We start from the raw sequence: 12,379 nt of genomic DNA on the forward strand, positions 1-12,379 counted from the left end.
ATAATTCAGGAATTTGAAGAAAAAAAGAAAAAACTACTTTCTTACTTAGAAACCAGGAATGTCTGCTGGACATACCTCGGGTATAGAGGAATACAACAGAGGAGAAAAAACAAACAAACATTTTAGTCAACTAAAACAGATTAAAAAGGTACACCATGATATCTACATGAGTCAAGTCGCTGTACTGTAACATTTTTGAACTTTTTAATTACAAAAATGTAACTTAAACTTACATTGCAAGACACGGGTCTTCTGGGGTTTGTTTTTTTTTTTTTTTAAAGGCAGAAAGATAGCAAAATAAGTGAATAGAGTAAAAGGCCACGAAATAAAATGAACACTGAATTTTTCTCTTTAGCTACATTGTGTAAAGGGTTTTCCTTAACCACATCATTACTCGAGAAGGTCAAGTATACAATCAAGAGATCCCTTCATGTATGTAAATACAGAAGGTTATTCTTAAGTTTTTCAGTTTAACCAGTGATTTGCACCTTATTGTATAAACTAGAATAACTGGAAGAAAACAGCATGGAGAAGTAAAGGAACAGCTCATCATCGTCTGAAACATTTCACATCAGTCCTCAAACATAGTGGAGCCAATGCTGTTGCACAGTTATGTATGCATGGGTCACTAGTGTTTATTGACTGATAGAAGTAGCAGGAAGACAAAAAAGCAATTACAAGCATAGATTTCAACTCATTTCTACACAATTTTAATAAGAAATTGTATAAGAAAATACCCACCCACCTACAAAGACAACATTTTGGATGGCTTCATTAAGTATACTAAAGTAAATTCATTCATTTTCTTCTAAATATCCAATTCAGGGTTGCAGGGGGGGCTGAAGCCTATCCCAGCAGCCACAGAGTGAGAACAATTCACACTCATACCTAAGGCAGACGGCTACGTGCACACGTACACGCATTTTTTCGTTCCGTTTTGGCCTCCCGTCCACGGCGCTTTCCCCAAAGAAAAACGCAGCGTTTTGAAAACCCTCTCGAAAACGCATACATTTCAAAACGGAGCTGTCCCGCGTGGACACTCAAAAAACGCAGACTTTCTAAAATGATGACGCATTTTAGTCATGTGATGCAGGCATGTGACCAATTTTAAAAAAAAAGATAGCGGAGGGCATTATACAGCAGTTGTTTTGTTTGCTCTCAATTTTGACAGCCCTATTAACGATTTGTATCAGTTTGTACATGCTGCAGATAGCTTTTCTTCAAATTATTTAATTCTCACTCGCTTTGGCAACTTTGTACTGTTGTGTTACTGGCAGCAACAACTCCGCCTCATTGTTAGTCTATTTAAAAAGCTTGGTGCTTTCCCTCGACCTTTTGCCGCGATGTTTCAACGAGCTGATAATGGATTGGAAAACCAGTAACTGCTTACTGTGAGGCAACAGTGAACCACTGAACCTCCATGTTGCCCATTAAATAAGTTAATGAATATCAGGTGACTGAGGGGAGCCGGTTGGGAATTTCGCCCCCCCACACACACACACACACACACACACACACACACACACACACACACACACACACACACAAAAAATACCACATAACCATCCATTTCTTCAGGCAGGTTGTTTCTCACCTGCAGTGACTTGTCAAACCAGCGGTTGGCACTATTCCACTGGCTGCCTCCTCCATGTGTTATTAGGTGGAAATCACATGTGCCGTACTTGTCAGACTCTCGAGGTATGGCTCTATCCAAACACAATGTGAAGATGCTCCTTTCAATGGCTGACAGTGATTCTTTGTTTGTTTGATCTACAAAAAACAAAAGCAACCAAACCCAATGATTTTTAACAGTTTAACAGATCTTGCTATGACAGAGCATCTCCATCACAGACCGCATGAAGCAGTCACAGGTACACATGCAAATACACAAAGGCAAGTAACACTATACAATTTCACCCCTCACTTATGTGCAAAAAAAAAGAAAAAAGTTAACATTGCCCCAGAAAGTTAATTCTGTTCACCTGAAGGTACAGTTTTCAGCGGGAGAAACATTTCGTCATCCAAGTGACTTCTCATCTGACTGCAGGTTTCCCTAACCTTACCTGGATAATTAGGCATGCAGTTAACAGTTAACATCGCCATCATTCCTTTTCTCGTCTCTTTTTTACTAGCGTGACCAGGGGTGTAGGAATTGGTTGATCTATTTATCCATACATTCATAAAACACACTCACCAACTAGAGAAGTGCTCAGCATGCTCTTCACCACCCAACCTCAGCGTTTGTAATGCAAAAATAGGGGCACCTTCTTATTAAAAAGTATGTTCATATGCACGTCCAAGGTCACACATATTTTAAAATGCACCAAAGTTTCCTCTTTGGTGCATTTTTCATCCTAAATGAGACATTTTGGTTTAACAATAAAATACCTTTGAATATACAAAATTACTGGTCGAAAGATTTTGTTGAAGTAATTGTTACAATTTGTGAAATATTCATTAATTAAACAGTAAACATGGCATCTGGTGAGAATTTGTTATATATTCTTTTAATGAAAATGCTGAGTGGAAATGATGAGCATTTTAAAAGATTGTACCTCTTGTATTTTTTTCCTCCTCCCATGCTAATCCAATAATGGCTGATACTGATGGTGTAGGAGGTCCTCTACCAGCATAACTAAAGCATGGTTCAGGGTCAAGTTTTATAAAAATTGAATCTCTGACATCTAATCTTAAAACTGGAGTGGATCTTTCTCCTGAATAGCAGCTGGTTCTACAGCAAATAAGCCTGTAGTTGAAAACATGGTAGTATGATATTTAAGCTGTGATGGGGCTGATCATTCTGGACTTTGTGGAAAATTATTCTAAAGCGAGTTCTTAATTTATAGAGAAGAATATCACACTGCTCAGCCTTCCTGGAAAAGTGTACTCCAGAGTGTTGGAAAGAGGCTAAGACTGATTCACTGAACTAGACACACAGGAGGGAGCAATTTAGATTTGAGTTGAGTTCAAATATCTAAAGATTCTGTTCTCAAGTGTTGTCAAGATGGAGTGAAACAGATCACTAGATTAGTAGCGAATTATGACAAAGAGTTGACAGTGAAAGCAAAGAATTCAGTCTACACTTGATTTTCTAGCCCAGTGTCATGAACTCTGTTTACCAAAACAAAGATATTTTGGGCACAAGTGGGAGAAAAGGGTTTCCTTTCAATTGCTGGGCTAGGTTTGCCAGAGGTTACTTCCTGTTAAATAGTAGATCTTCCTTCCCATTGTCAGCAAGCACTTGCTAAGGGAGGATTCTCTGATGTTTTCTCCACTATCATAGGGTACTTACAATGAAAAAGTGCCTTTTTTAAACTTTGTTTATTGAGTGTTATTTCAGTGTTGTCCTTTTAGGATAGGACCCAAGTCTAGAAGTTTGACTTGTAATTTTTTTTTTTAATTTACTAAGGAAAATCCTCTTGCTTCATTTTACAAATTCAGTTGTTGCTAACAAGCTAGCTTTGGCTCTTCCATTCACATGTTTTATTTACCGGCTAGCCAGGCTGATAATAGTCTTTTGTAACTCTGTAATTGTAACCTGTAAATTGTGTTGTTGTAATAATTAGCTGAGATCCACTGCAAACTAGCTGGGTCACCCATTAGAACCTGCAGCACCATGATGTGCACTTAGCCAAGCTCACCAAGGTTGCAGAGAATAACGATGATGTGCTAGGATGAAATAGATGCCAAAAATGTTTTTCTGTGTTATTTTCTGGTTCATCACATCATAGAGAATGCAGATTACCCTTCTTTGCCAAGATCAGTTACTGTTGACCACTTTATGTCACACACTTTTTTCATTAGTTTAATCTGAGTTAAAGCTAAGCTTGGCCTTACCTTTCATACTGAGATATGCTTTGCTCCAAGAGTCACGATCCAGGGTGGTGAGGATACCGACAGGCTCTGTGGTAGTCTCTGATGTGGAGGTGCAAATGCTCTCCATCTGAACACAAAGCTGATCAACTGTCAGCGGAGTCCCATCATTGTGGTAGACCTCCACCACAAAGAACTGATTCAAAGGGAGGACACAGATTTATAGCATTACTGAGCACATGCTTCCCGTCCAACTCAGCACTACATGCCTTACATTTGGGTAGTGGGACTAGGTGAACAGCCCACTCCTTTGGCCAACAGCAAAGAGTTCTTCAGCTACTCTTTCAAACATTTCAGGTAGTGTTCAAGTGTCTGCAGAGAGGAGAATTGACTTGGGTTCCACTTGGTTTGCTTGGATTGTCATCTCTGGCAAACTCTCTCTTCCTATCTGGGGTTCAACTTTTGACCAAGAGGACTGTATTCAATAAGGGTCGCCAGGCTAGGTCCCAGATGCTAACCAATCTGCTTTGGTTATGAGTGAGAGGGAGAGATAACTGAAGCCATACTGGCTGGATTAGTAAGGCCCACATCAGGTGCTAGGGAACTGTTGGAATACTACTATGAAAGTAACCTCAGCGGAAGAGGGTACATGAGATGGACATCAACAGTTGATGCCACTGACATCAACTGTGTGCAAGGAGAAGAACCATTGTAGAAGAATAGGCCCCTGCACGGTATGCACCACTGGCAGATAGAGGAAGTGGCTGACATCAAGAAATCCTACCAGTGGCTGGAAAAAACTGGACTGAAGGATGGCACAGAGGCACCTCTAATGGCAGTACAGGAACAAGCTCTCAGCACAAGATCCATAGAGGCTGGGTCTATCACATCAGGTAAAAACCCCAGGTGCAGGCTGTGCAAAGATGCCCCTGAGACAATCCAGCACATAACAGCAGGGTGTATTATTGAGATTGACCAAGCTAAGATCCTGTAGGACTTGCAGATACAGACAGACAAACTGGTGATGGCTTATCAACCGGACATGGTAGTGGAGGACAAGAAGAGGAAGGAAAATAACCTTTGAGCAAGGGAGAATAAAGACCATGCAAAGATAGGTATGCGTGAGAAATGGAATCCATTTGACTGTTTTTTGTAGGTCACGAGTAGTGTTTATAGAGCAAATATTAAGCTAACATTATATAGTACAGTGTTTTTTCGCACGTCAATAGCCAGGGGTAACAAACCTGTGAAGATGTTACTCGCTACACTACAATATTCAAGCAAATAATTAAATGTCTTTTTAAAAAGGTGTGCTCATTTCACCCATTTCCTTATACACAGTAAACTATTCACTCATCCGTGTGAATTTGAGTGATATCCCATTCTTAACCCATAGACTTTAATATGTTGGCCCACTCTCATTAGGGATAAGAATAGAGAATCCCAGTAGTTCAGTTTGTTGGAATTGTTAGCTCGCTTGCCATAGAGTCCAATCAGCCGATTTCATTTTGTCTCAGAGGAGGAGGAAAATAGTGGCGCAGTCTACAGCGTGGATATAAACATTACTTTTATTTCTATTCCACAAAAGCACAATGGCAAAGTGTATACTGCATCCAGGACAGAAACAACCGCATTATGCTTTTAACACAGCTTTGGCTCTTTGCAAGCATCTCCACAAAGCCTCTGGTAATATGTTGTGCTAAAAAAAAAAAAAAAAATCTTACCTGAGAGTTATATACCACTGTGATGTGTTTGGGTGGATTGCCGATCTTGGCATGGAACACCACCGAGTCCCTCTCCAGACCTGGGATGCGGCAGGTTGACAGCAACTGGGAATATTGCTCCATACAAAGAGGTTTCCCTCCCAGATTCTCAGCTGGTAATGTTTCACTGTGAAAGACACAGCCTCCATCAGTAAACCGAGGTGGGCTGAAAAATAGAGGCAATACACAAGTACCAAAAACTACTAAACTGATCTCTTAACCACTTTTCTTGTTTTGGTGTCTTTTGGAACATTTTGATGGAATTAGAACTTACGTTATTATAGGCATTTTTACAAAACAGACTCAGTTTCAGAGGCTCCCTAATTAATTTTACCGACTAATAGTTTCATGCTCAGGTGAGATCAGTTTCCTCATTATTTATTCTCAAAAGGTCCTGTGAGGATATGACGTGTTAACTGCACTATGGCATCTTAGATCTCTGGAGATTAATTAATTAATTAAACATTAATTTGATTCTGGTACTCACTTTTCAATGGTTGTCTTAAATTCCAAAAGAGCTACTATTAGTTTGGCTGCACACCTAAGCAGCAACCCCCCCCCAAAAAAACAAAACATGTTAGTTGTTTTAAAAAGCTATAAACACATATACAAGGTATCATTTTTGTGTAAGAGTGTGTGTTGGTTTACCTAATTTGTCCCTGTTTATCCCTGAAGTCCAGTCGAGGACACGCAATCGGGACATTTGCGTTAATCACCACAGGGCTCCGGTTCCCAAAGTATTCCAACTTCCCCCACAGGCCTGTCGTCTACACACAGTAGCAGGCTGTTAATTAATCCTGCAGAAAGCAGCTGATAAAAATTAGTGTCATCACTCGAGTTTCTAAGATGTTGCAAAATTTCATTTAAGTGTTCCTACTCTATCTGCAGTTCTTGACAAATTTACACCATTTTCTGTAATTGGAGTATTTTCATCAATTACTATAACTACAGCTGTACATTCTGCCATTGCCTTTAATGATAAGGCCCAGGGCAAATAGACAAATTATACATCAAATCACATTTTTTAAATTAATGGAGTGCAGTACCACAGCTCACTTAAGACAGTCAAAGAATTATATTTTATAAAAACACTTATAAACCAAAAATATTATGATTAATGTATATTACTTCTAGACTAAATATTACTTTTGCTGCTGCTTGTGAATAGCATTCACTCAATTTCACTTTGTTAGTGATAAACTAGTTTCCAAATCAGGCTGTGGGACAGTGTCAAACTTGAACACACAGAGTAAACTTTAACCCGATGCATATAAACATTTAAGTTTCAAAACTCTGATGGGCAGCTGTCAGATTAGAAACTGATGGCAGAACTTGAAGCACAGTGAGCAGTAAGACAGATTTATATAAATTTCACTTAATGAATTATTTCCCCACTTGCAATGATCAAAATACAAGTTCTCTTTTGGATTTACGTCATCACATTTGCAGCAACAGTGTTTCATTTTACTGTTTAATGCAACATTGTTAATCAATAAGACCAATAAAGATTCATTTCAACTTTTCAATCACAGTGGTGTTCAGTTACCAAATGTTCTGAAACAGAGCTGCTTTGTTTGACACAATACATTTAATTATCAGTACTCTTCATTGCTGCCTGCAGTTTTTAGGTTTTGTGAAGCCATATAAAGAAAGACTGGGTATGTTGAAATTTCTTCATTGTATAGTCCTCTGGAATAGCATTTCTATAGTACTTTTCTATTTTTACTAATGAATAAGGCCTGATGTTTTTTGTTCTAACTGATCCTACCTGAGAGCTTTTTAATTCCATCTTCTTCCTTCCCTATAACATGATGATTCATTTTCAGTCAGTTCCCTATGTCTGGTCACTGCAACTTGAACCTCTTTAGTGGCAGTAAATTCAATTCAATTTTATTTATATATAGTGCCAAATCACAACAAAAGTCGCCTCAAGGCGCTTCATAGATACAGAGAAAAACCCAACAATCATATGACCCCCTATGAGCAAGCACTTTGGCGACAGTGGGAAGGAAAAACTCCCTTTTAACAGGAAGAAACCTCCGGCAGAACCAGGCTCAGGGAGGGGCGGGGCCATCTGCTGCGACCGGTTGGGGTGAGAGAAGGAAGACAGGATAAAGACATGCTGTGGAAGAGAGACAGAGGTTAATAACAGATATGATTCAATGCAGAGAGGTCTGATTAACTACATAGTGAGTGAGAAAGGTGACTGGAAAGGAAAAACTCAATGCATCATGGGAATCCCCCGGCAGCCTACGTCTATTGCAGCATAACTAAGGGAGGATTCAGGGTCACCTGGTCCAGCCCTAACTATATGCTTTAGCAAAAAGGAAAGTTTTAAGCCTAATCTTAAAAGTAGAGATAGTGTCTGTCTCCGAATCCAAACTGGAAGCTGGTTCCACAGAAGAGGGGCCTGAAAACTGAAGGCTCTCCCTCCCATTCTACTTTTAAATACTCTAGGAACAACAAGTAGGCCTGCAGAGCGAGAGCGAAGTGCTCTAATAGGGTGATATGGTACTACAAGGTCATTAAGATAAGATGGGGCCTGATTATTTAAGACCTTGTATGTGAGGAGCAGGATTTTGAATTCAATTCTGGATTTAACAGGAAGCCAATGAAGGGAAGCCAAAACAGGAGAAATATGCTCTCTCTTTCTAGTCCCTGTCAGGACTCTTGCTGCAGCATTTTGGATTAGCTGAAGGCTTTTCAGGGAGTTTTTTGGACATCCTGATAATAATGAATTACAGTAGTCCAGCCTGGAAGTAATAAATGCATGAACTAGTTTTTCAGCGTCACTCTGAGACAGGATATTTCTAATTTTAGAGATGTTGCGCAAATGGAAGAAAGCAGTCTTACATATTTGTTTAATATGTGCGTTGAAGGACATGTCCTGGTCAAAAATGACTCCAAGGTTCCTCACAGGTTACTGGAGGCCAAGGTAATGCCATCCAGAGTAAGAATCTGGTTAGATACCATATTTCTAAGATTTTCAGGGCCGAGTACAATAACCTCAGTTTTATCTGAATTAAGAAGCAGAAAGTTAGCGGCCATCCAGGTCTTTATGTCTTTAAGACATTCCTGCAGTTTAACTAATTGGTGTGTGTTATCTGGCTTCATGGACAGATAGAGCTGGGTGTCATCTGCATAGCAGTGAAAATGTATGCTATGTCTTCTAATGATCTGCCTAAGGGAAGCATGTATAATGTAAACAGAATTGGTCCTAGCACTGAACCCTGTGGAACTCCATAATTAACCTCAGTGTGTGAAGAGGACTCTCCATTTACATGCACAAACTGGAGTCTATTAGATAGATATGATACAAACCACTGCAGCGCAGTACCTGTAATACCTACAGCATGTTCTAATCGCTCTAATAGGATATTATGGTCGACAGTATCGAATGCTGCACTAAGGTCTAGCAGGACAAGCACAGAGATGAGTCCACTGTCAGAGGCCATAAGAAGATCATTTGTAACCTTCACTAAAGCTGTTTCTGTGCTGTGATGAGCTCTGAAACCTGACTGAAACTCTTCAAATAAACCATTCCTCTGCAGATGATCTGTTAGCTGTTTGACAACTACTCTTTCAAGGATTTTTGATATGAAAGGAAGGTTGGAGATTGGCCTATAATTAGCTAAGACTGCTGGGTCTAGAGATGGCTTTTTGAGTAAAGGTTTAACTACAGCCAGCTTGAAGGCCTGTGGTACATAGCCGATCATTAGAGATAGGTTGATCATATTTAAGATCGAAGAATTAATTAATGGCAGGACTTCTTTGAGCAGTTTTGTAGGAATGGGGTCTAAAAGACAGGTTGATGGTTTGGAGGAAGTAATTATTGAAGTTAACTCAGAAAGATCAATTGGAGAAAAAGAGTCTAACTTAACATCAATGGTACTAAGAGTAGCTGTAGATAATATTACATCTGTGGGATGATTACTGGTAATTTTTTCTCTAATGATAAAAATTTTATTTGTGAAGAAGTTCATGAAGTCATTACTAGTTAACGTTAAAGGGATGGTTGGCTCAAAAGAGCTCTGACTTTTTGTCAGCCTGGCTACAGTGCTGAAGAGAAACCTGGGGTTGTTCTTATTTACTTCAATCAGTGACGAATAGTAAGATGTAAATGAGCTCACCCAGTTGTCAGTGTTGCATGCTTTCCTCTCCAGGCTTCTCTGCAGTTCCTCTCCAACCCCTCCTCTTTTCATAAAGGCCTCAACCAGCTGTTTCGCTCGCTTCCACTCATCCTCTTCTATTATGGGCTCCAGGGCACTGAGGTAGCCCTCACGTTTTCCGCAGAGGGGGGACAGGTACCCTGGGAAGTCCCTTCTGCTGGTTCAAGTATCTGTCACTAATAAGAATCACTCGTACAGGCTTCACTAACTGATAAGATCTGACCTGGTCTGGAGGATTCATCTTCCCCAACTTCACCTGGGAGACAGAAAGACAAAAATACACGAATATAGAATAAAAGAAGATCAGATAATAAGTCCTTAGACTTTTACTAGCATTCATTTGGTTAAAACATGAAGACATTGCTTCTGTTAATTATTATGTTAACAAAAACATAAAACCTCACACATATTTATGAATACAAGGTAATGGGCTTTTGTTATTACTTCAGTAAGATAAATCCTAAACAACTACACTGAATTGCTTACCATAATTCTGCTGAAGATTCTCAACATTGTATTTTCAGGAAACTCGCACAGAATGAGGCTGGAGTGTATTCACCTGTTTAACCGGCAGTTACAGTGCTGAAAAAAAAAATGCCAATAGACAAATAACTATCCTGAATCATTTATTGTTTGGCTTACACAGACACATCCCCATTAAGGTGATAACTGCTGAGGTAAAAACAAGCAGAAAACACTCCAGGGCTGCCAGTTTGTTACTCCACAAAAATAATAGCTTTCAAGCACACCTGCTCTACATCAGACACTGGCTGTGTCCCAATTCAGGGTCTGCACGCTTGAAGTACGCATTTCAAGTGCGGTTACGTCACCGCCACGCCACGACGGCTGTCCCAATTCGAAGTGTACTTCAAATGCATACTCCAAATGCGCCGTCGATTTCCCCAAATATCAAGCGTGGTCTGGTGCACGCTTCGTGGTCCCATATATCCCACAATTCATAGCGCGGCGGTGGGTGTGGATAATTTTGCCGCAAAATACGGCAGAAGGGAGCGGCCGAAGAGGGTTTTTTTTTTTCTTCCAAACTTTATTGAACTTATAAAGCGAACAGTCAGTCATTCCAGTTCAGTTTGTACAGTAGACATACAAGGCAAATAAGAGTAACAATATACAGTACAATGAAATAAGAAGGATAAATAAATAAAGGAGAAAAAAGAAAAAAAAGGGGGGGAATGTGACAGACTTCATAACAACTTTGTACTTGAAAGTTGTGACAGCTCATTCGTTAAACATTTCTGAATGAATTTCAATCAATGATAAACCTTTTTTATTGGAAGTTAATTTAAGAGAGTTTAAGTAATATTCAATTTCAATCAAAAACAAATTAAATGATGGGGTTGAGTTTTGAAATTTACATTTATGTATTGGCTCCAGCGCCCCCCGCGACCCTGAAACGGATAAGCGGAAGCGAATGGATGGATGGGATGGATGGATGGAATTTCCCTAATAAGATGGAGCGGCCGAAGAGTGAACTGTCAAAAGTACTGAATATGATGTCACTTATTTATGTGCGAATGTTTAATAATTAAAGTCAGTCATATATCCTGAAAGTCAGTGACACGCACGCACGCACACGCACGCAAGGAACTTACGCAAAGCAAGGGGGGGGGGGGGAGGAAAGAGACTCCTACAAGAACATTTCAAATCCTTAGCAGAGCACTTTTATTAAATTAGTCATGAATCAATAAAAACACAGCACATATCTTCCAAACATTTACAAGCAAGAGAATTTTTACTGCTAAACAAAGTTAAAAGAACATAACCATTCTGTAAACGTGCACATTAAATATTGTGATGAGTAACCCTTTCAGTAGTAGGTCCTTGTGCAAATCAGTTTACTATTCCACTACAGGAATCCTAGGGGTCTCAAACAAGCATCATAACAATCAAATGTGTATCTTGTCCTATGAGGATGAGGCAAATAAAAACATTTTGCGGCTGCCTTCAATGAACTCTCATGGACCAACCGTGCAGATAATGCAGCTGGTGGAGAAAAAAGCTTGAGCTTTGGATGTTACCCACCTGAACACAAAAGAAATGTTTCAGTAAAAAGTTGAGCAAATAGATTGAGTGTTTACTGCTCAGACTTTATAGTAATGATGGTTCTTTTACAAATATCAGCAGTGGCTAAAGCATCATAAAATAATAAGGTAAGTCATATTAGGCACTACTTTTTACAACCCAACTGCCCAATCGCTTATGTTGATTTCTAACAAGAATGTATCATTTTGTTAAAGAAGTGCAACCAAAATGGTTTGACTGACACACATTTACCACTAAGAATAAATTCATATTCATGAGATGTTTAGACATTCTGAAAAATAAAGTGCTGTCCATTTTTATATTTAGTTATTCATATAGTTTATGTCAACAGTATTTAGTTGATGTACCAACCTATTGGTTTTTGTGTGGTATTCTAGGACATTTGTGAGGCACTGTGCCCCTAGTCCCCTGCCTGCCAGCACAAAAATGACGTCACCGACAGGCACACATTTCACTGTGAGACTTCTCCACGGCATCCTTGAGGCAGCATTCCACTTGTTAGTGGTAATATCATAGTATTCTACTGAGTCAAGACCACCTGGAAAACAGGGAACCCCCCCCCCAAAAAAAAAA

At 39.5% G+C, this 12,379-nt stretch overlaps 1 protein-coding gene and 1 pseudogene across 1 annotated transcript in view; both read right to left on the minus strand.

The window, feature by feature from the left end:
* Positions 1–10,633, minus strand: part of LOC102291523 — a 16,794-nt pseudogene extending 6,161 nt beyond the window's left edge.
* A 768-nt stretch (positions 10,634–11,401) lies between these two features.
* LOC102290576 (kelch-like protein 7) overlaps positions 11,402–12,379 on the minus strand; it is a gene marked incomplete in the record, with an annotated part of 9,957 nt that continues 8,979 nt past the window's right edge. The window contains 2 exon segments of the mRNA XM_014341432.2: positions 11,402–11,785; positions 12,158–12,344. Coding sequence (XP_014196918.1) covers positions 11,719–11,785; positions 12,158–12,344 — 254 coding nt within the window.

The sequence above is a fragment of the Haplochromis burtoni genome, unplaced genomic scaffold (genome assembly GCF_018398535.1).
Source record: "Haplochromis burtoni strain Fernald_Lab_line unplaced genomic scaffold, NCSU_Asbu1 Contig_482, whole genome shotgun sequence".
Lineage (NCBI taxonomy): Eukaryota > Metazoa > Chordata > Actinopteri > Cichliformes > Cichlidae > Haplochromis > Haplochromis burtoni.